The sequence below is a fragment of the Ammospiza caudacuta genome, chromosome 10 (assembly GCF_027887145.1).
Source record: "Ammospiza caudacuta isolate bAmmCau1 chromosome 10, bAmmCau1.pri, whole genome shotgun sequence".
NCBI lineage: Eukaryota > Metazoa > Chordata > Aves > Passeriformes > Passerellidae > Ammospiza > Ammospiza caudacuta.
In genome coordinates, this window is record NC_080602.1 from 14,740,696 (window position 1) to 14,761,209 (window position 20,514).

Genomic DNA, 20,514 nt, shown 5'->3' on the forward strand with positions numbered 1-20,514 from the left:
ACAGAGGGGAATGCTGCAGTCATGGCATGGGCAGCACACACAAAACATCCCCACATCCCAATTATCCATTCACCTCTTCAATGCAGAGCTGTTCCCTGCACTCAGTGCTCTGGGAGCACCTGAAGATGAGAACTGAACACTCTCCATGGGGGATCACTCAACAGATAATTCCTCTGTAAGAGCTGCTTAACATTCACAACCTACATTTTCCCTTTAAATTTATCCATTCTGCCTCATTCTCTGTCTTTGCTCAAGTGCACCTCTCTGAGTAATAAACTTCTAAATAATTTGTCTTCCTCCTCTGTTTTCCTATAACAATGAATAAATTGCACTCTCTCAACTACAACACTACAAATTTTAGCAATAAAGAATTAGGTATTAAAATAAATACAAGGATAAAACTAAGGAAAATTAATTACTAAGCTATAGATCAATGAGCAAGAGATGAAACCACCAAAGAGATGCTCTTATTAGATTATCAAACTCAAGGCTGATTTATAGCTTTCAGTGTGCTTCCTTATCCATCACTTTTATAGTATGTAGAATGGGTTACAAAGCACAAATTGCCTTGTTTTAATTGACATTGAAGTTTTGGATAGTATGGCTACTGATCTGATCTAGGTCTGATCAGACCCTCAGCAGACCCTGATCTGAGTCTAGGTTACTTTTTTGTTTTCAAAATATGAAAGCAGAAAACATACTTTATCAATCTGACAGAGCTGTGACAGAACTGAATACAATACACTTGTCAGCCTACAACTTCCTGACACACTTGCCTAGGATTTGCCCAGAAATGAAAAGCTGTGCAGCAGCCCTGCTGAAAAGGCCTTGAGGGTCTCAGAAAAGAGCAAGCTGCTTGAGCCAGCAGTGTACCTGTGGAGCTTGGAGAAGGGGAGACCTCAAGGGGACTGAACAGCATCCTCCAGTACCAATAAGGACATCAGCAAAAGAGGCAGGCATAAGCTGAAACAAGAGAGGCTTTGTCCCTGCCCTCGCAGGAGGACAGCCATACTTGGGAACAGGTTATCCTGAGAGGTTGTATGGTCTCCTTCCCTGGAGGTCTCCAAGGAAGTCTGGGTTAAAGCTGTGAGCAATGTCACCTGGCCTCAGAACTGACTGCTTTGTGCAGGATCCCAGCCAGGAGCTCTCCTGAGGTCCCTTCTAACCTGAACTGCCACACGAGCCCAGCCTGATGCAGGAACAGCTGTATCAGCCAGCACAAGAGAGACTTTCTGAATTGCACTCACTGATGGCTGCCTCTCCCACCTCTGAAAGGGATGATGACCTGTAGGTCAGACTAACACAGTAGTCCCCTAAAACTTTCTTAATCCAGTGGTATGGCACAACTCAGCCAGTGCCTCAATAACGCTGGCAGCCAGCTAATGCTTGTGCTCCTGCTAGTGACAGCCAGGGCAGGGAATGCAGAAACCTGCTGATGTTGACAGGCTGGGCTGTGGGGAAGCATAAATTAAACTGAAAGTGGAAATTGCAGATTACTAAATACTGAGTACATTTCAGAAGAATTCCTCATTTTGTCCAGGGCCCCAGCAACAAAGGTACATATAATCTCAAAATAATAATAATAATTATTACTATTATTTTAAAAGCATGAATAATTTTAATATAATGTGGAAATAACTTCAACCTCAGAGACATGATTCACTCCTCCTGAAATCAGTGGTTTTGCAATTAGAGCCCACAGTAGAGGCTTCTCTAAAGAATACAGAGAAAATACAAAAACTGAGCATATTTTTGCTAGCTATTGACTCCTCACAGTTGTAATACTAGGATCAGATCTGGGCTGCAACCAGTATTCCATTCAGTCTTGTAGCTTCATTACCACCTTTTTAAAATACTTTGGTAGATATAAACATCTCTTTGCTGTTTGTAAGGGATACCACATTCTTAGCACTATCATGTTACCAAAATAAAAAAAAGATCAAGAAAGTATCTTCTAAATATTGAGAATAACTTTTAAAAATTATTATTATTTATAATTTTCTTTTCAGCACAATTTAAGTGGTTACCATAGCTGGAATGAAGTACAGTGCACTGCCAGGAATTTCAGAAAAGTCCCTTCCACCCCAGGCAAAGTTCAGTTGCATTCTACTTTAATGGCTTCTGGCAAGCTTGCATTATTGTTTTTGTACAAACAGAAGTAAGTTTGGTACAAATAAAAAATGGAACTTTATGTGAATGAAGCAACCATCAAATTCCTTAATCTTCAAAAGAAACTGTATCCCTGAAAAATTAACTATGATATATTTATAAAACTAGAGTAATTGAAAACAGAATTGTAAGTTGATTCATGTGGACTGCGCTGAAATATTTATTATTGCAAGTCCAAAAGATCTGTCTGGGTTTTGTCACTGGAAATGTCTAAACTCAGTGTCCAGATGTTTATTTAAGTTGCTCCCACATAGTTCTAATGTCAATTACCAGGGGTTATCAGAGAGCATCACTGTGTATCTTCCTTGACTAATATTCTCATTTCTTCTGCATCTTTGATGTTTTCTTTCATTAAAATTCCTGGCTTACAGCCACAAAAATCTGCCATGCAGGCAAAAAAACTGGTCTGCAGACATGACACATGGTGATGCCCAGTGTCTGTGCACAGATAATATTTATCATCAGCTATCATTTAAGCAGTCCTATAATCAGTACAATGCCAACTTAAAGCAGTTCTGAGAAAGACACATGAAACCAAGGCTCAGGAAATTCTAATCAATATAAAATAACCTGGGTCAGTAAAGAAAATATTATTACATATAAGAAAGGCTTTATGAATCTGTGTGGCTTGGGTTTGGTTTTTTGCCCCCATAAGGAAGAAGCAGGGAAAAAGCCGATGACAAAATAATTTCACACATAATTACAAATGGAATGGATGGATCTGTAACTCTGGAAACCAGAATTACATCAAGACTTTTATAGTAACCAGGAGACAACACAGACCACTTGTAACAGTGACTTAAACAGAAAGAGCTTATCACACAGTCCCTGAAGGTTTCATGCATTCAAATACAAATAATGGCCAGAGAGCACAGCTTATGTTTTTATATGTATCTATTATCTGTTACCCAAAATCAGAGGGTTCATTTCATTGTAGGAAAATTCTGGAAGATTCCTTTTTAAAGATTTGTAAGAAAACAGAATAAAATCAATGTTAATTCAATATAAGTGGCATTAGAGCTATAAGAGGCTGAAGGAAAGAGAGCCAATGCCATTTCATGTTTTCAAGTTAGTGCCCAGGTACTAATACCAGGTTCCTCTCTTGGTGAGGAGTTTTAGTTCTCATTGATCTATAAGAGACAGGCACCCGGCTACTTCAATGGAAAACTGACTTGGGAATGTAAATCTCATTGACTGTGCAATTTCCTGTCCTTACAGTGTCAGTTTGGGAAGGTGCATCCACCTACCAGGCAAAGCCCTCACAGCTGAGCATTCAGCCTTGCAGTGTCTCCCTCACCAAGATCTCCTACAGATGGTGTCACTGCACCTCCAGACTCAGTTGTGATTTTGCAGGACAAGGTTTGTCACAGTATTTGGACCCAGGGCAGCACAGGTTGGGCAGGGCAGATGACAGCTTCAATTCAAAAATGGGTGCAGGAGATCTTGTGCTGTTAAGCCAGAGCTGCAGTACTTCCACCATTGTCTGACTACTCTCTGAGTAAATTTAATGTGTGTGTTACTGTCATCAAGTAACAAATGAGAAAACTTTTTTTTTCAGGAAAAAAAAAGGAAGAAAAAATGCACAGAAATTTTACAACTGAAATTTCTATTTAAAAGTGTGTAAAGAATATCTCCTATCAAGTACTCAGCTTCAGAGACTCGGCAAACCTTGGACTGCAACCACTTGCCACATTATATCACTGTCTTGATCTAATAAGCAAGTACATTAATACCAGCTGTGTGAAGAGAGGGAGGAAATAGGAAACAAAACATTATTCACATGAACAACTTCAAAAATATATTATCCATTCTTTATTTTTACTGTGTTAACAGCCCATTCCAATATGGCAGTCCATTCTCAAAACAGAGAGCAAGCTCCTCAGCTCTCAAGATACATTTTGACATGATCTGGAACTGGGAAACAATGAAATACACAACAGCAATACCATACTCAATCAGAAATTTTTTTCAATGTGTGTGACTAAACCATTTAATGATTCATCCTTTCATTATCCAGCAAATCCTTTCATGATCCTCATGTGCTCTCACCTTTCACAGACTTCAGGATTGCACGTCCTCAACATAGGACTCTTTAAACTTGACTTTGCTTTCTTATCATTCACAGAATCTTAATTCAAAGTGCACACCTCTGCTCAGAAGCAACAACCCCCAGGAAAGCTTCCAAGTTTTGCAAACTTTAAAATAATAAATTAAAATTCATACCTTTAGCTTGGTTTGGTATCCACAGAAGACTCTCCTCCACGAGAGCTCCCCAAAACTGCCCTGGCCAGCTGCTGATTGTTTAATGAGCACTTAATGAACTTCACCTGCTACCACAGTGATTGGCACCCCACCCTACCTCCTCTTAAAGGGGAAGTTTACCCATTCAGGGATCATTTTGGCAAAAACCCAACATGTTGAATGCTATCAAAATAAAGGTCAAGAAAACTGCCTCTGATTTATACAGTTTAGAGAGCAAAAGTATGTGTTAATAGCACACAAAAAAAAAGTTGGGTTAGTTAGCAGAAGTGTGTGCTCAGCAGAAGCCTAGGTAGAGGTAAATTTGAGTACTCCAGAAAACAAGTCCCTAACTGCATAGCTCTGTGTGAATTCCTTCAGCACAGAAAAGCCAGCAGAGAGAAAACACACACACAGCATCTCACAGGGGTGTGAGAGCACAGCCAGTACAGGATAAGGGCAAGGATGCCAACCAGGGGAAGAGATGCAAACAGCATGAAGTGGTGATTTATGTTTCATGAAACAGCAAAGGGAAAGCCAATAATTCTGAGGCTGCTTGTCCCTGAGCAGTAGAGACTGCAGTAATGGGAAGGCTGATGACAAGATGCAGCTGGACAAGCAGGTGGACAGGCAGCATGGAAAGCACTGATCTGAGAGATGAACTGCACCCACTCCTCTGGCCTGTGAGTCAGAGCCACGTGCTGAACAGAAATAGACACAACTGAGATCCACTGGGTCATCAACAGGGATGCTGAGGGATCAATGTGAATGGCTGAAAACAAGCCAAAGAATTGTGCTGACAGAGGCCAGTGATGGTGAGAAGCTGGGAGGATGAAGGAGCATAGACAAGAGAGGAGGGGAAAAAACCCCAAGTATGAAAAGAAGGTAGAAAGGTGAGAAGGCCTGGAAATGACAAACACCTGACATCAAATCAGGAAATAAGAAAAGCCTCAGGAGAGCAGTCATGACAAAAAAGATATTGAGGTCTCTGTGAGGTTCTCAATGGACTGAGGCACATAGGAGGCACACAGCTGGTACTCAGATGGAGTTCCAGAAAGCAAAGTAAGATAGCAGTGGCAGGAGTCATACACAGATACACACAGCAGCCTGCCATTTGGAAAGGGAATGGGTGCAGGGAGGCAGAATATTGGGTTTAGTGACAACAGGTAAGCCTAATGAGAAAAAGGGAAGAGCAGCTGATGAGAAGCCAATGAACAATGAGAACCAGAAGGCTGCAAGAGGAAAGGGTTCAAGAAAGAGCAGGAGATGATCTAGTCAAAAAACATGACAAGTAGCTTAGCAGCAGTTGCACCTGTCCAACTGCAGTGCCAGGGCATGAACTGTGCCACAGGGACTGCCCAGGAGGGCTTCTGGAGCACTTGGGAGAGTTCCTGCCTGCTAGGGAAGTGCTGCCTGCACTAAGAAGTGGCTGAGACCTTCCTCCCACATTTTCATCCCATACAGCTTTTTCAATGACTTGCAGCTGGAGCAGCCTTGGTTTCCAAAAACATCATTCCTGCAGGAACATCCAGGGACAGCCCTGCCACACACAGCTGTGGCAACATCTTGGAAAACAGGTTGCCAGGCTATACAAGGAATCTCTGAGGTTTGCTTTAAGGAACTAAACTCAAACCAGGCTCAGAAAATCCTAGTCCACAGTGAAAATACCATTGTGAAATACTTGTCAGGTGTGTTTCTTATCTTTCAAAATTCATATTATTATTCATGGTCGTGTAAGGAAGATTGGTTTTTGTCTTCAAATAACAGCCAAAACTTAAAAATACACACAACCCTTCCTCCAAGAAAACCAGAGGGTGGATCTCTTAATTTACAGTATTGGACTATGACAAATACTACATCCAAAGTATGAAAGCAGTGTACAAAAATACAGAAAAACATAAAAATCTTTAATAAAAATAGTAAAGTCTTCAGATGAACTTGATCTCTTGATGTGCTTTGCCATAATAACCAAAAACCAAACAGCAGAGTCCCTAAAGCCCAAACAGAATTTGAGTAACAAAATAACTTTAAATTCTTAGCTATTCACAAGGTAAGGGCAGCAAGTGTTATTTTAAGGTGCAGGCAGAAAAACAAGTTCTCATGTGGTAAGAAGTTACCTTACAGCCTAAAGATCAGGTATTTATTGTGACTCTCTAGGCAGGTATTGTCACCATACCATGAAAGGTGATATTCAATAGGTAAAAGAAGTAGCTCACATTTATACAAGACAAGAGCTTTCATACATGTGAGCAGTTCACAGGCACCTCAGCTTCCTTTATGGACATGTTTTGTGCCAAAGCACTTTGCTATCACATTTCTGCACAGAAGAAGCTTTCTCTTATAGCTGACCCATCCTAGCCTGCAAAACTGTATTAGAGAGCTTACTTTGCTAAAGCTGAGAACTGTGGGGCATTCCACAAGAATTAACTGCCCCAAGGGCTCAAAAAACAGTCCCCAAAGAAGACTGATAAATAATTGTGACATGTGTATTTATGATGTCTACACTGAACCCTTCCTGGAACTGTCATGTGAAAATATTAGAAAAAGCTGACAAGATGAAGCATTCTCAATATTCAGGTTTGGGTTTTAAGAAGTATGAGCATAAAGATCAGTTACACAGCTCATCCACAGACAGCCTTCCATGCATTCAGTCTTCTGAAAAATAATCTTCATCTCTCACTTCTCTGTACTGCATTGAGGCCTCCCCCTCTGGTTCAAACCTGAGCATTTTTATATTCAGTCTCTCTGCAAGCTTCTGTGCTGCAAGCTTGGCTTGCATTTCCTATGTCAGGAAAAAAAGGACACAGGTTAGAAAAAGTGTTCATTTGTCATTCTCATGAATAAAGTAATATACTAAAATATAAACTTGAAATAATAATAATAGTAATAATAATAGTAATAATAATAGTAATAATAATAGTAATAATTCCAAAGTGGGCTTAATTAAAAGTTTTAGCAACTAGCAAAGAAATTTCAGGTTTCTTTTTAGACTTATACATAACTATGCTATTAACATTTGACTCTTTTTAATAAGAGTTGAAGTTCTCCATGTGGCAGCCCCCACCTGTGATACAGTAATGTCAGTTTTAACAGAACACTTGTACAATAGTGTCTAATTTATGCATTAGCTTGACACTACCTGGAAAGTCAAAATCCATTATAACAGAATTTAGAACCTCAGAACCTGGATTCTTCAGACACAGAATAAATAAAGGCAAATGTAGATACTTGAATATTTTAAGAATAAAAAATACTGCTAGGCCTTCATTTATGCAAGGACAAAAGCTCTGTCATTAATAAGGAAGGTGTACATTTAAATTTCTAGTCAGAGGTGAAGTGAGTGCAATAAGGTCAGCATATTAACACAGATTTTGTTTCATGTAACACTTTCAGAGAGTAATAATACATTCTTTAATTATATCATGAAAAGAATCAAATACAAGACTAAGTGCCTTTCCTCAAAGTCTTCCCATCTCAATTCACCTTTATGAAAGGATCCCTTTATCTTTTCTGTTTCGGGAGTGATCCTGGTTGTATAATTTTCAGACCAGATTGTTAATTCATACCTCATAAGCTTCTTTTTGCTGTATCTGAATTGCTATGGATTCCTCTATGGATAACAGCTTGGCAGGGGAGTGGTGCAGTGGTGGCAGTCGAGCTGCTGTGATATCATCCAAATGTTTCTTATCTCTGAGTCTCCTCTCTTCTGGAGGAACTGGAGAGCCCAAACCCCCAGGTGACCGACTGGAAGAGGAACCATGAGATGATCCACTCTGCTCTCCTGATAGTCTGGAAGACACAAAATACCTGCGTTGTGATCCAAAGTTGCATCACAAGGTTGAACAACTCGTTTCAAAACTTATTTTTAACACCTAAGAGTTGAAAATAAATCTGAAGTGCTATGGAAACACAGACAAATAAAAAGTAAATAGCACTCAGAGAAAACAGAAATATTTCTCCACAGAGAGACAGTATCAAAAGTTACTCCTGACAATAAACCAAACTGGTTTGCTGATTTATTAGCAAACTGAAGTAGCAATGCTGTGGGAGTCACACAAGGTACAAACTGTTACTGCTACCAGAACAGACAACATAGACTGCAATTCTCCTGGAAGTGCAGAAAAAGCAAAACAATTCCAGCTATTAAAGTTCTACATGCTCCAGAACTGATCCAAAAGTTTCACCAATTGTTTAGTAGTTTTGCACCTTAAGCTATGAAATTCTCTGAAGATTCATGTCAATTGTTTCAGATGGGTGGAATGAAACAACTGCTCAGCACTGAGATTCTGTGGCATTTAAAGCTACAGAGCCAACATATGAACCTTGTGTGTCATGAGACTTTAAATCTCTTTAATCAGCACTAGAAAACAAAGCCATTATGCTTGTTCTGTACCATTTCCCATTTTATGCACATACAAAAAGTTTTTTTATGTCCCAATACTCACGCATTTGTTTTAAATTTGGTTTTTTTTATGATTGGATTCTTGGCTCTGGCCTCTAGAACTTCAATATAATGTGGTGTCTTGGGATGCTGGCTTCCAAATGCATTGCCCGTGTGTTTTGCCACATCCTGCTCTTTTTCTAATACTTTTTCACTGTTTTCCCCATCTGCAATTGTAACTCTTTGAAAGGCATCAACCAAGGCTTCTTTGCTATTGTCCAAAGCAGTTGTACTTTCTGTCCCATCCTCAGTGTTGCTCTGGAACACTTGCTGATCATTGTTCAGGTGATTGTTTGTGGCTGACTTGGAGACATCTTCACAAAAACTATTCTGATCCTTTGTAACAGTCTTTGCTTTATTATTTTTCCTCTGAGTCCTTTGATTTGTGGCATCTTCTTCTGCCTTCTCCTCCCTTTCAGCAGAAGTGTCAGAAATGTCCTTAATGTTAGAGTTTTCATTAATGACTGAGGAATCTGCACTGTTCACTGTGTCCTCAGTTAGGACAACTTTTTGTTTGCTTGTGTTAATCTCCTCCTGTTTTGTCTGAAACTCCAACCTGACAGCAGATAACAGCTCAGCTGTCCTGGCTACTTCTTCCTCTTGGGAAATGGCAAGCCTCAGCTTTTCAGCAAAATCAGAGATCTTCTTACCCTTATCTGGAAGCCTAGCAATGAACTTCCTAAAACAAACAAACAAACAAACAAAAATTATTATGAACAATCCTATTTCAACCTGAGATACAGAAGTTTTATTAGAATAGCTAATGGAGCAGGTTTCACATTGCAACACCAGCTTATTTACATACTAAACTTCTGAAACACAGCAAGATGCAAAGCACTTGCAGCACAGCACTACCTACATGTTGTCAGTGAAACACAGGAGCCATGAAATGGTTTGGGTGGGAGGGGACCTTAGAAATCACCTCATTCCACCCCGTGCCGCAGGCAGGGACACCTTCCCGCAGGCCAGGCCGCTCAGAGCCCCACACAACCCTGAACCCCTGCAGGGACGGGGCAGCCACAGCTTCTGTTCCAGTGCCTCCCTACCCACAGGGCATAACTTCTTCCTTCTCTATCTAATCTAAACCCACTGTCTTTCATTTGGAACCCTTCCCTCCCTCGTCCCTCACGACATACTCCCGCAAATGGTTTTGCCCCATCGTTCCTGTACACTCCTCTCAGGTTCTGCAAGGCCGCAGATTAGGTTACCCCAAAGCCTTCCCTTTTCCACGCGGAACAATCCCAATCCTCCCAGCCTCCCCTCACAGGACAGGTGTCCATCGCTGTGCCCGCGGGCAGCAGAGCCGCACGCCATGTACAGCCTGAGCGCTGCCCGCACACGCAGCCGCTGGAGCCCGGTGCTGCCCGCGCCCTCCCCGGCCCCGAAGGCGCCGAACCGGGAGCGGGCGGTTCGTCCTCTGCCGCCTGCAAGGGGACGGGCGAAGTTGGCGGGAAGCCCGGCCCGCTCCTCGGCGCCCGCGCTCCCGCTGCCCTCACCGGTCGGCCAGCAGCCGCTCCTGCCGCCTCAGCATCTCGCGGAGCTCGGGCAGCGCCCGCCCGCGCAGCCCCGGAGCCGCCGCCATGGGCACCCGCCACAGCCCCGCGGGCCGCCATCTTGCCGGAAGTGACGGCGCAGCGGCGGGGCCCGACCTGCTGGGAAGGCGAAGGACGGCGCGGCCCCGGGACAGCGCTGAAGGAGCGCCGGGGGCCGCGGCACCGCGGCCGCTCTGCCCCGCGCCGGGGACCCGCCTTAAATGCTACGAGAATCGCATCAACAGCTGGGAAAGCTGCGGTGCGTGCCCTGCACGAGACGTGTGGAGCAGCGCTGAAAGCCTTTGGGTTTGAGTTTCAGAGCAATTTGACACCTTTTAGCAATTTTTGAGTCAGCACTGCAACAGACATTAACTTTTCCCCCTCCACAGTCCACACAATACCACGCAATCTGGTACTCTATCGAAGTTTCTCGACATCTTTTATCTGTTACGCACTACCTGGATCATCTGTGGAAAATCCCCTGGGGGAGTTCTGCCCATGATTCAGGGAAATCTCTGAGTTTTTCTGAGCGGTCGACCCCCCCCCCCCCCCAGTTACAGGACGCAAGTTCATTGAATTGCTGCCTGTTACACAGATTTAAGTCAAGCACCTCTGTCACATTTGTGCATCCCGTAAGAAGGAACACTTGGTCCTGCGGGTAGGAGAGAGTGGGGAACACGGCACGGAAACTGCTCCTGCCAGCAGGGAAATGAGAATCTAGAAGGAATAAACTCATTAGACCACTGCTCTCACAAAATGTTCAGCTGCTTTGTGACATGTACAGAAAAGCAATGCCAGTATTTGCAACAAGTATTTATGTGCTAAACTGCATAATCACAGAGAAAAGTAAAGCAAAAAATGAAGAGAATAAAGTGTTAATAACATGGCTTCTGGGAATCCTGCCTGATCATTCTGTACCTCACTTGGAATACTGTTCACTGAGTCTGTATTTGTTCAAGTTCACTGGGAAGGAATATTGTTCATATTTACAATTTGGGAGTGTTAAATTTTGGAATATCATTGTCTGTTTACAGGTAGCCCACAGTTCCAGAATGATGAACAAGTAGCTGAAATTTGGAAGGTGCTGGAACAAATATATTCTTGGTTGTGAACAGGTGGGCAGTATCTAGACACCTTGCTACTGAAACAGCATCAACTTCAGTACAAACTTGAAGAAGGATATATAGATTTAGTAATTTAGTATTATTATTCAACTTTATAAAATGTTCTTCTTTTCATTAGGAAAAGGAGCAAAAAAAACCTTTAGATTGTAGGGAATTTTTCTGGGCGAGGGGACAGGAACTACCATTACTGTTTCTCTGCTCAGGAATTTTGAGGAGGAGAGGAAACAAGGTACACATACAATGTAAATCACCCCCAAAATAACAAGAAAAATTGTATGAGTATTTGGAATTTAACTGAATAATTTGTCTTGCATTTAGGGAAAAAATAATTTCTTATCAGCATGATGCACCTTTATAATAATTCATGTTATTTTCCTTAAAAAACAACTCCTCCCTTAAACTTACTTCTCAAAAAAAAAAAAAAAAAAAGCCCCAAACACTTGAAAAGCACATATATATGTATTGATACCTATCAACCTTCTGGGAAGCAAGCATCAGATCACTGCATCGCCTACATACTATATGCCTTTACAGAATATTGTAACTTCTATGCATTTTCTCTTTCAATCAACAAGTTCCTTTTTATTTGTAAAATATTCACATACCTTGAGTTGTAAATGGCTCCTGTGTCCTTCTTTTCTTGTGCTTCTTCCATGTTGTGCTTGAGGCAGGGCTGGAAGGGCCTTAACTCGGGTCTCACTGCACTTTTCTCCTTTTACACATGCTGGTAGCCCCAGGGGCTGAACAAGAATTAAGTAAAATTTAAAAAACTCTCAGCATGTCCATCTCCATTCTGTGGAGCAGGGAGTTCCTGTGCAGAATTACAGACTTCATGCACAGAGAACTTCTCATCTGTCCATATGCAGAAATGTTCAATGTCAAATATTTAAAGCTCTCTGAAAAGCATCTGTATCCAGCTCCCAGAATCCCATGCTGTAGATTCAGCATCAAGTACTGCCCATCTCAACAAGATTTTATCAGGGCTTGTTGGCAGTATTTGAGTTAAAAACGTGACATTCTTCCTGTGAGCATTACAAACCTGTGACACTGTGATTATCGTATTTGCACAACCTCTTCTTTAGCTGACATGTAGATTGCTTTATTTTTATACTCTTAAAAATAAATCTCTATTATCAGTAAGTGGATATAAACTGTAAATAAAGATGTGCCAGAACCATCCCAGTCTCATCCTGCTGAAGCCTGGAGAGCATCATCCCAGATGGATTCAGATGTTATCTGGATGATCTGAAGCTGTTGGGCTTTTTTCCAAGAGCTGTGCTGCCCAGTTTTTGTTTATCCTGTGCAAGTCAATAGTTTTTTTATTTCATGAAAGAGTTCATCTGCTTTTGTGACTTGGCTTTGGGAGTCTTTAGCCAGGGAGTGCCTTCCTGTTCTCAGGAGCCCGTGTGCCAAAGGAAACACCAACGGGAACATCGAGGCTCCGCAGGAGCCGCTCTCCAGTCCCACATGTTTGGAACAAACAAGGTTGTGAACAGCAAGAGTCTGCAACCTTTTAAGGTAGGTTTATTTCCAAAAGACTGTTGACACAACAGAACAACAAGTTTAAATACAGTGTTTATTGCAATTTATCCTTTTCATGTCCTACATACCGGATGTATTAAAAGCATACATGTAATACATTATTTGTACAGCATATACGAAAAGTGTATCCCAAAATACTTTCCAGAGTATCTGGAATAAATCACAAAAGAATACTTACCATGGTACAAATGTAGTCATACAATTGACTTACATTTAGTGTACTTTCTGGGACTTTCCTATATGTCTTTTATTGCTTTTTACAGAAATTTTACTAGTTTCTAATGTGATAGTACTAATTAACTCAGTCTCAAATTGAGAAAATTTATCCAGAAGTGTTACAGTCTTTTCAGTCAGGTTTGTTATTATCTATGCTAGTTTACATTACTGCTCATTTGACTGGAAAGCTCTACATTTTTATGTAACACAATGATATAAATACAGTTCCTCTCCTCTTCTTCAGTTACCAAATTTGCACCAGTAGTCCAATCAAGTGATAGTCATCCAGCTCACTGCATGTCAAAATGCTCTTAAAATACAGCTTTGACTTGAGTCCTTATTTGGTTTAGAAAAAAATACTGTATTTCATCAAACAGTCAAGACAAAATTTACACAGAACACCTTTACAGTAAAAACTTAAGGCCTTGCTGCATTCCTCCTAAAGTGTTGAGCAGATTACCATAATGTTGCAAGTCTCAGAGTTAAAAATAGCTTGCAGCATTTTCAGGAGATTCTCAGGAGTATATTAAATGTAGAATGAACTTCCTTTGAGACTGTGTCAAAACAGCATTTTGATACTTACCCTGCCCTCTACTACTATTTATTGAGCACCTCACAGTCATCAGGCTCTGTTTCCTGACTTCTGGCCAAAATCAGAGGGGTAAAGGATTTTCACTTTTTTAAACTTGTCAATTAATGTCTTTTACAGCAACATGCATTTCGGTTTATCTAAAACTACCACCTTCATCCATTCATCTTAAGTTTGAAAGTAATTCTCACAAAACATGGTCCAGAATTCAAGTCCTTAATTACAGAGGGACTGTTTGGACACAGAAATGCTAAAAACATTCTGTAAGACCTAAAGTTGCATCCCTAATTGACATTAATATACCTGTTTGGATTAGTTTTTAGTGTCCTTTTCTTCAAAAACAGATACTGTCCAAATATTTGCTGTTATCAGCCACTAGATGGAGATAAGATTTCATGGGTACAAAGCTTATCCCTGAAATCAGAGTTGTTATTCATCTTGCGTGTTCAACATTATTATTTAAAATACAGCTTTAGTAAGTGTACTTGATTTGAATAGACAGGACTGAATTGCATTAGGCTGGAGATAAAAGCAATCCCTTTGTGAAGCTCTGTGGCAAGGTGAGCACCTCCTGGGATTGACACTGCATGAAATATTGATCATACAGAACCTAAGTTGTTTGTTTTCTGCTGCAGGTACTGTAATTAGAAAAAAAAAAGAGTCCTTCATTCATGTTAACAATTTAAATAATATATTCCTACGTCATTTTAAACTCACTAAGAGTGGAAGATCAAAACAAGATGTAAATAATATCCTATATATATATTTAAATTAGTTCAATACTAGATACAGTCACTCCCGCTGCTACTTTGAAGATAAAATTTTTAAGTGGTTTGGACAAAAAAAAATAGTACTCAAAACTCCAAATCCTGATTCAGGATTGCTATTGCTGTTGGAATTACAAGGACTGCTGCAGGTTGCAGGAGGCAAACTTTTGTTTAATTAAAACTCCTTCCTCGAATGGAAAAGTAAATAAATAGAGAGTCAGGGATTTTCCTACACAATTGCTACTGAATGTGTCACCCATGGTCACTCTGTCCCATGACTGAGGAAGTGCAAACCAGTGCCTCTGTCCAGCAAAGCAAATTCCATTATAATCTGCTCTATCCCTTACTGTTTTGAGCAGCAAACACAATATTCATCTGCCATGTGTTGAGGGAATTGTTTTAAACAGCCCAGTTCATCTCTCCCTCCCAGACAGAGTGCTGGGTACAAAAGAGCTGCTCCCAGGGGAAGAGAGCCCTCAGCTGCCCCAGGTCTCTGGGACAGGTGTGAGCCACCCTCAGTTTGGGTAGATTCGGAGCTTCCACACAAATTCTCTCTGCCAGCACAGCTTCAGGTACTGCTCCAGTAGTACTGACAACAGAATACATTAGAGCTTCATTACTCAAACAGAATTACAACACAATTAAAGAGAAAAAAACCCAACAACTGTACAGCTATACAAGTCCTTACAGGCATTTGAAATGACACATTGCACTAGACAGCTTCTAAAGAAGCAATATTACCTGACTGCTGCTTCGCTCAGCCTGCTGCTTCCCTATTCCCTCACAGTTAACACCAGTAGTAACTTCAGAGCTGCTTTCAGGATAAATTTAGCAAGACTCCATGCTGCTGCTCTCCTCTAAACTGATACAAACTTATCTAACCAAGCTGCAAGGCGCAAAGATCTGCTCATATTTGGAAAGCTGGCTGAGCTGGGCTCTCAGGATGTGCTGCTCCTTGTGCTGAATTCCAGCACTCTCTTGAACGGCGTGTACGTCCTCACCGGCCTCGGGCTTTCGGGAGCTCTGTGCTCAGAGTTTGGGCTGTTCAGGAGACAAGAGAAAGCTTACAGTGTAAAGGTCAGATATCACACAGCTGTAATGCCATGGCAGTGAACTTGTGCTCTTGTGTTGATATTGACAGGCTAAAATTAAACTTATCAGTGCATTTGGTATGTTCCATATTTCTTTTCTATAATGCCACAAAGAGTATTTGATAAGAACCGTGGCAGATACTGACATATTTACAGGCCAGCATTTGCTGGTGCTCACAGTGGAATGCCCAGGAATAAAGTTATTAGGATTAAGAGTCCTGCAACAAAGAAAGATAGTGGTATTGCATTTAAGAACACAATCATTAAGAGTAATTCCATGAAATCTAAACTGCACAGAGATGCATTCCTTCAAAGAGATAAATCTCAAAAGGAGGAAAAATATCAGATAAGTAGGGGCTGTGCTTACATATGGAGGGGCCCGAGAGAGGGCAACAAAGATAGGTTTCTGTTGACAATCTGAGTGAAAAAACAGTGTATTCAAGGTTCCAAAACACATGCCATTAAAATATGCTCTAAGCTGAACTCCAAAATTAGTGTATTTTTAAATTATGAAGTAAATTTTAGTTTGCTTGCTGATTTCATAGGCTAATTTACATTCCTTCTAACTAAACAATTCCATTTGCAGAGCAGTTACAAACAACAAGTTTACTTAATGGTAATAAAAGTAACGTGAAGTGGTCCTCTTTATTTTACTGGTTTGTTTCCTGTTTTGCTCTTCCCTGTGGGGCCTTGTGGGGAATACTGAAGTGCAAGTGCAGAGCCCTGCTCCCAGAGCTCAGTGCCCTGCTGCAGGCTCAGGGCAAAGAAAGCAGGCGAGAAGGGGAGGCACTTACACCCGGGCTTTCCAAAGCCAGGCTCAGAGCCTGTCACTGCACCTGAGCTTCCCAAAGCCAGGCTCAGAACCCTGTCACCGCACCTGAGCTTCCCAAAGCCAGGCTCAGAGCCTGTCACTGCACCTGAGCTTCCCAAAGCCAGGCTCAGAGCCTGTCACTGCACCTGAGCTTCCCAAAGCCAGGCTGCAGAGCCTCTGTCACCGCACCTGAGCTTCCCAAAGCCAGGCTCAGAACCCTGGCAGCACGCCTGAGCTTCCCAAAGCCGGGCTCAGAGCCCTGGCAGCACACCTGGGTTTTCCAAAGCCAGGCTCAGAGCCCTGGCAGCACACCTGGGTTTTCCAAAGCCGGGCTCAGAACCCTGGCAGCACACCTGAGCTTCCCAAAGCCGGGCTCAGAGCCCTGGCAGCACGGAGCAGCCGCAGCGTTCCGGTGCAGCCGCGGCGATGTCACGGCGCTGTTTACCCGGCAATCCTCCACCCCGGGCCAGGAATCTCCAGAATGCCGCAGCCCCCCCCGTGGGTGTTCCCTGCTCTCCAGTGCTCCCGGTCACACCTCGGGCATAGAGTGAGGCGTGCCCCAAGCCAGGGCTGGGCAGCCTTGGGCAGAGCTGTCCCGTGCCCCCAGCGCTGCCAGCGGCCGCTGCACCAGAGCCAGTCACACCTCACTGTCCCCTCTCTGACTTGACTGAAATTGCATTACTGGCAGTAACTGCTCCCCACGAGTTTGCAGCATGTTTGCATCTTTAAGAAAAAAATAAATCCTGAACCATAAATCACTTATGTAAACTGCACCTAGGAGTGAAGTGCTCTTTTAAACTCCACATCCAAACAGTTCATTAGCAAAATGATTCACTAATACAACACTGATAAGGGACATTATGAGGAATTTTCCTACAAACAAGCAGAAAAAGTAAATACCTGTATGGAAGATCACATTCTACACCAGTATCTCTGGTCTCTATATTGGTCTTTTGTTGGTTTTCCATTAGGTAGTCCAGTTTATCTTGCAATTCTTTATTCTGGGAAACAGTAATTTTCATCACAAGTTTATTTTATTTATGGTAATCAAACAAGGAAATAAAATTGCACATTGCCCTTTCCCTAAAAGAAACAGTGTAAAAGTATGTACTGATAAAATAAAGGAATCCTTAATTCTGGAAAGAATATAAATTAAACTAACAGTTTTATTCAGAAGCTTCTGGTCTAAGTCTTTATAAAGCCATTAGAAAATTGTAAGTTAAGAAACTTAGAGTGAATATTGAGACTTTATTGCACACACTCCTGACTGTATGACTGATGTCACATGTTTAATTTCCATTTGAAGAACAGCAAATACATACAGTGATTGTACATTCAGATAGCACTGGATGACACTGGTTCAAATTAAATTTGGTTTCATAAAATAATCACAATAATGTAAACTTAAAATGTAATGCCTTACCTCACATTCTAAGAAAGAGATTTTGTCTAAAAGCTGTATTATAAATAATTCCTTTTCTTTTACTTTCTTCCTTAGCATTTCAATCTATGAAGAAAAACAAAGACATTTAGTCTGATGGGGATGGGAAAAGGAAGAAAAGGATCTCGGTATCACAGGAAGAAAACATATTTAATATTATTTTTCAGAAACAACTCAATACCTGTAAGTACTCACAAACTGCTTTAATCCCTGGATTAGCTACCAGATGTAATGGACTTTTACTAAAGTGAATTCATTTTGCAGAACAGCTAAAGGGAAATCAAGGAACACTCAGAACACATTCATTTTTTTCTGGCAGTCATTGCAAGAATGACCATTTCTGAATACTTTGATCAGATTTTCCATGCATTCTTACCAGTCACTTTTTAACTCTGTATATTAAAATCAAAACTGTGAACAAACAGTAACATCCTCTTCACCAGTGTAAAATTTTTCAGCATATCTGGAAACCAATGATTAATATAAATATTCCCATCCTGCTAAAGGAGAAGAATAAAATACTCAAGGCACAATAATGAAAACAATACTCTCCCAAAAAGTTACTGCTAGAAATTATAAAATATTTAAACAAAAACATACAGAACTATGAAAAAAAAAAAAGCAAAACAAATGCACATATTGAACTGAAAAATGAAAAGCTGTAACACCAAGTGAACTTTAATTTAGTCTCCATGACTTTCAGGTATCACATGTCCCTGACACAATGATCAGTTGTTACTTGGAAAAGCTAAAACATCAACACCATACAGTGTTTTCAGCTGAACAGTTACAGAATACAGGAGTATTATCCTGTCATTATCCATCTTTCTCAAAATTAGGTCTTTCCTTTTTTTCCTCTTTTAAAGTCCATAGAGAAACTACCTATGACACCCTGTAGCATTTTCAGAAAATCTTAGAACATACCTTGATCTTCATATTTAATCACAACTTTGTTTAATAGTATGACTGAATTAAGTCAGTTATGTCTTCCCTGGTTCAGTAGCTTCAGTCCTGCCAATAAACTCCACTTTAGAAAAGATAAACTCTTCTCTTAGGACTTTCAAGTGGTTCTTCTCTATTAATATTCTCCTGCTATGCATATAAGGAAATATTACTAACACCAATAATCAGTGCCACACAAAGAAGCCCAAAGCCAAGCACAGCTGTGTGATCACACTGGCACACAGCTATTCTTGCTTGTTATTGAAAATAATCAACTCCATCAGCTGCCTAGGATGGTTTTTACATCAAACACAAAATATTTCTGTTTCCAAATAAGTGATCAAACTATCTGTCATCCAAAAGCGAGACAACTCTTGTGTTTCACATACATTTACCTTAACTTATATTCATTCTATGATAGAAAGATCCTAAGATGTGAAATAAACTGACAGTAACCATTATGTTCACCAGTATCATGTACAAATAGATTTTGTGCAAGTTAAAATTAAAGTTCTGCTTATTTTTCACATTGGCCACAGAAAGACAGCTCCCTATGGATGTTTTTGAGTTATTTCAATTTGAATAGTCTGAAGGCAAAGATGAGCATGGACACCTTAAAATCTAACACAGAATACAAAAAGGAAGACTTTGACAAACAGCTTCCTCCCCTTCCCAAACACAGAACTGAACTCCAAAGAGACATTTTGTATTTTGGTGAGGATGCTCTAGGGAGCAGCAGACTGAAGCATACACAACAGCATCTCCAGGCTCTCTGTAACATGTTTACATAGTACCAGTCAGAACCCATTAAAACCATGCCCTTGCCCCATAATTACACCAATTTTTAAAAATCTGCTTCTTTTATTTTTTTCTGCAGAGAATATAGTACAATATCATCACAAGCTCTGTGTCTCAGTCTAGCAGCCAGACAGAATGGTGTGGTTAGACCATGCAGGTTACAGAATGATCAGGCTGTGAATTGTGTCACCTATATAAAACCTTTGGGTGGATCTTTAAACATTAGGAACTCAGACACAGCCACACATCCCAAATACATTTCAGGAGAAATAAATGCAGCAGTGAGGCTGCATTTGAGGTGCTAAAATGAGAGGCTGTTTCAGCACCAGGAAAAATGTTCTGCAGTCCTGCTCCCTGGACACAGCAGAGCCCCTGTGAGGCCACTGCAGAAGGAAAGCAGGAATTCTGCACCCCCAGACACATGGCCAAACAGCTGCCTCAGCAGCTATTGCAGGCCAAGGGCTGGAACAAATGTCCTGACACAGATGACACATCCCAGCACAGTAATTTACTATAAAAATAAGTTTATTTACTGAACAAGGACTTGGGTACACATCATCTTATGCCATTAACACCAGCAACAAAAAAGCTGATTTGATTAATCCTTGACAAGGGTATGTCACAGGGAACCAGGAAAAACAGGAATAACTCTAAGAGATTATATTAATATATTATTATATTAAATTTTAAAAATCCACATCTTGAGAATTTCTTTGTTTCTAGCAGCTGCATAAAGCAAGAGAACATCTAGCAGGTGTCAGAGCAATAGATTTTGACTGGGTTGAATACAAGATAAGGAGGAGAAGAGAAGAA

General features: G+C 40.9%; 1 protein-coding gene across 3 annotated transcripts in view; it reads right to left on the reverse strand.

Moving 5' to 3' along the window:
• Positions 1-3,966: 3,966 nt before the first annotated feature.
• Positions 3,967-20,514, reverse strand: part of MYZAP (myocardial zonula adherens protein) — a 53,167-nt gene continuing 36,619 nt past the window's right edge. For 2 of the 3 annotated variants that reach the window (XM_058811243.1, XM_058811241.1), the window contains exons 11-13: positions 17,944-18,027; positions 17,421-17,521; positions 13,085-15,659 (exon numbers count right to left, since the gene is read on the reverse strand). In XM_058811243.1, coding sequence (XP_058667226.1) covers positions 15,557-15,659; positions 17,421-17,521; positions 17,944-18,027 — 288 coding nt within the window. In that variant the 3' untranslated portion in view covers positions 13,085-15,556. Of the gene's footprint in view, positions 7,190-7,973; positions 8,197-8,852; positions 9,528-13,084; positions 15,660-17,420; positions 17,522-17,943; positions 18,028-20,514 lie in introns of those variants that run through there. The other variant, XM_058811244.1, reaches the window with a different exon arrangement.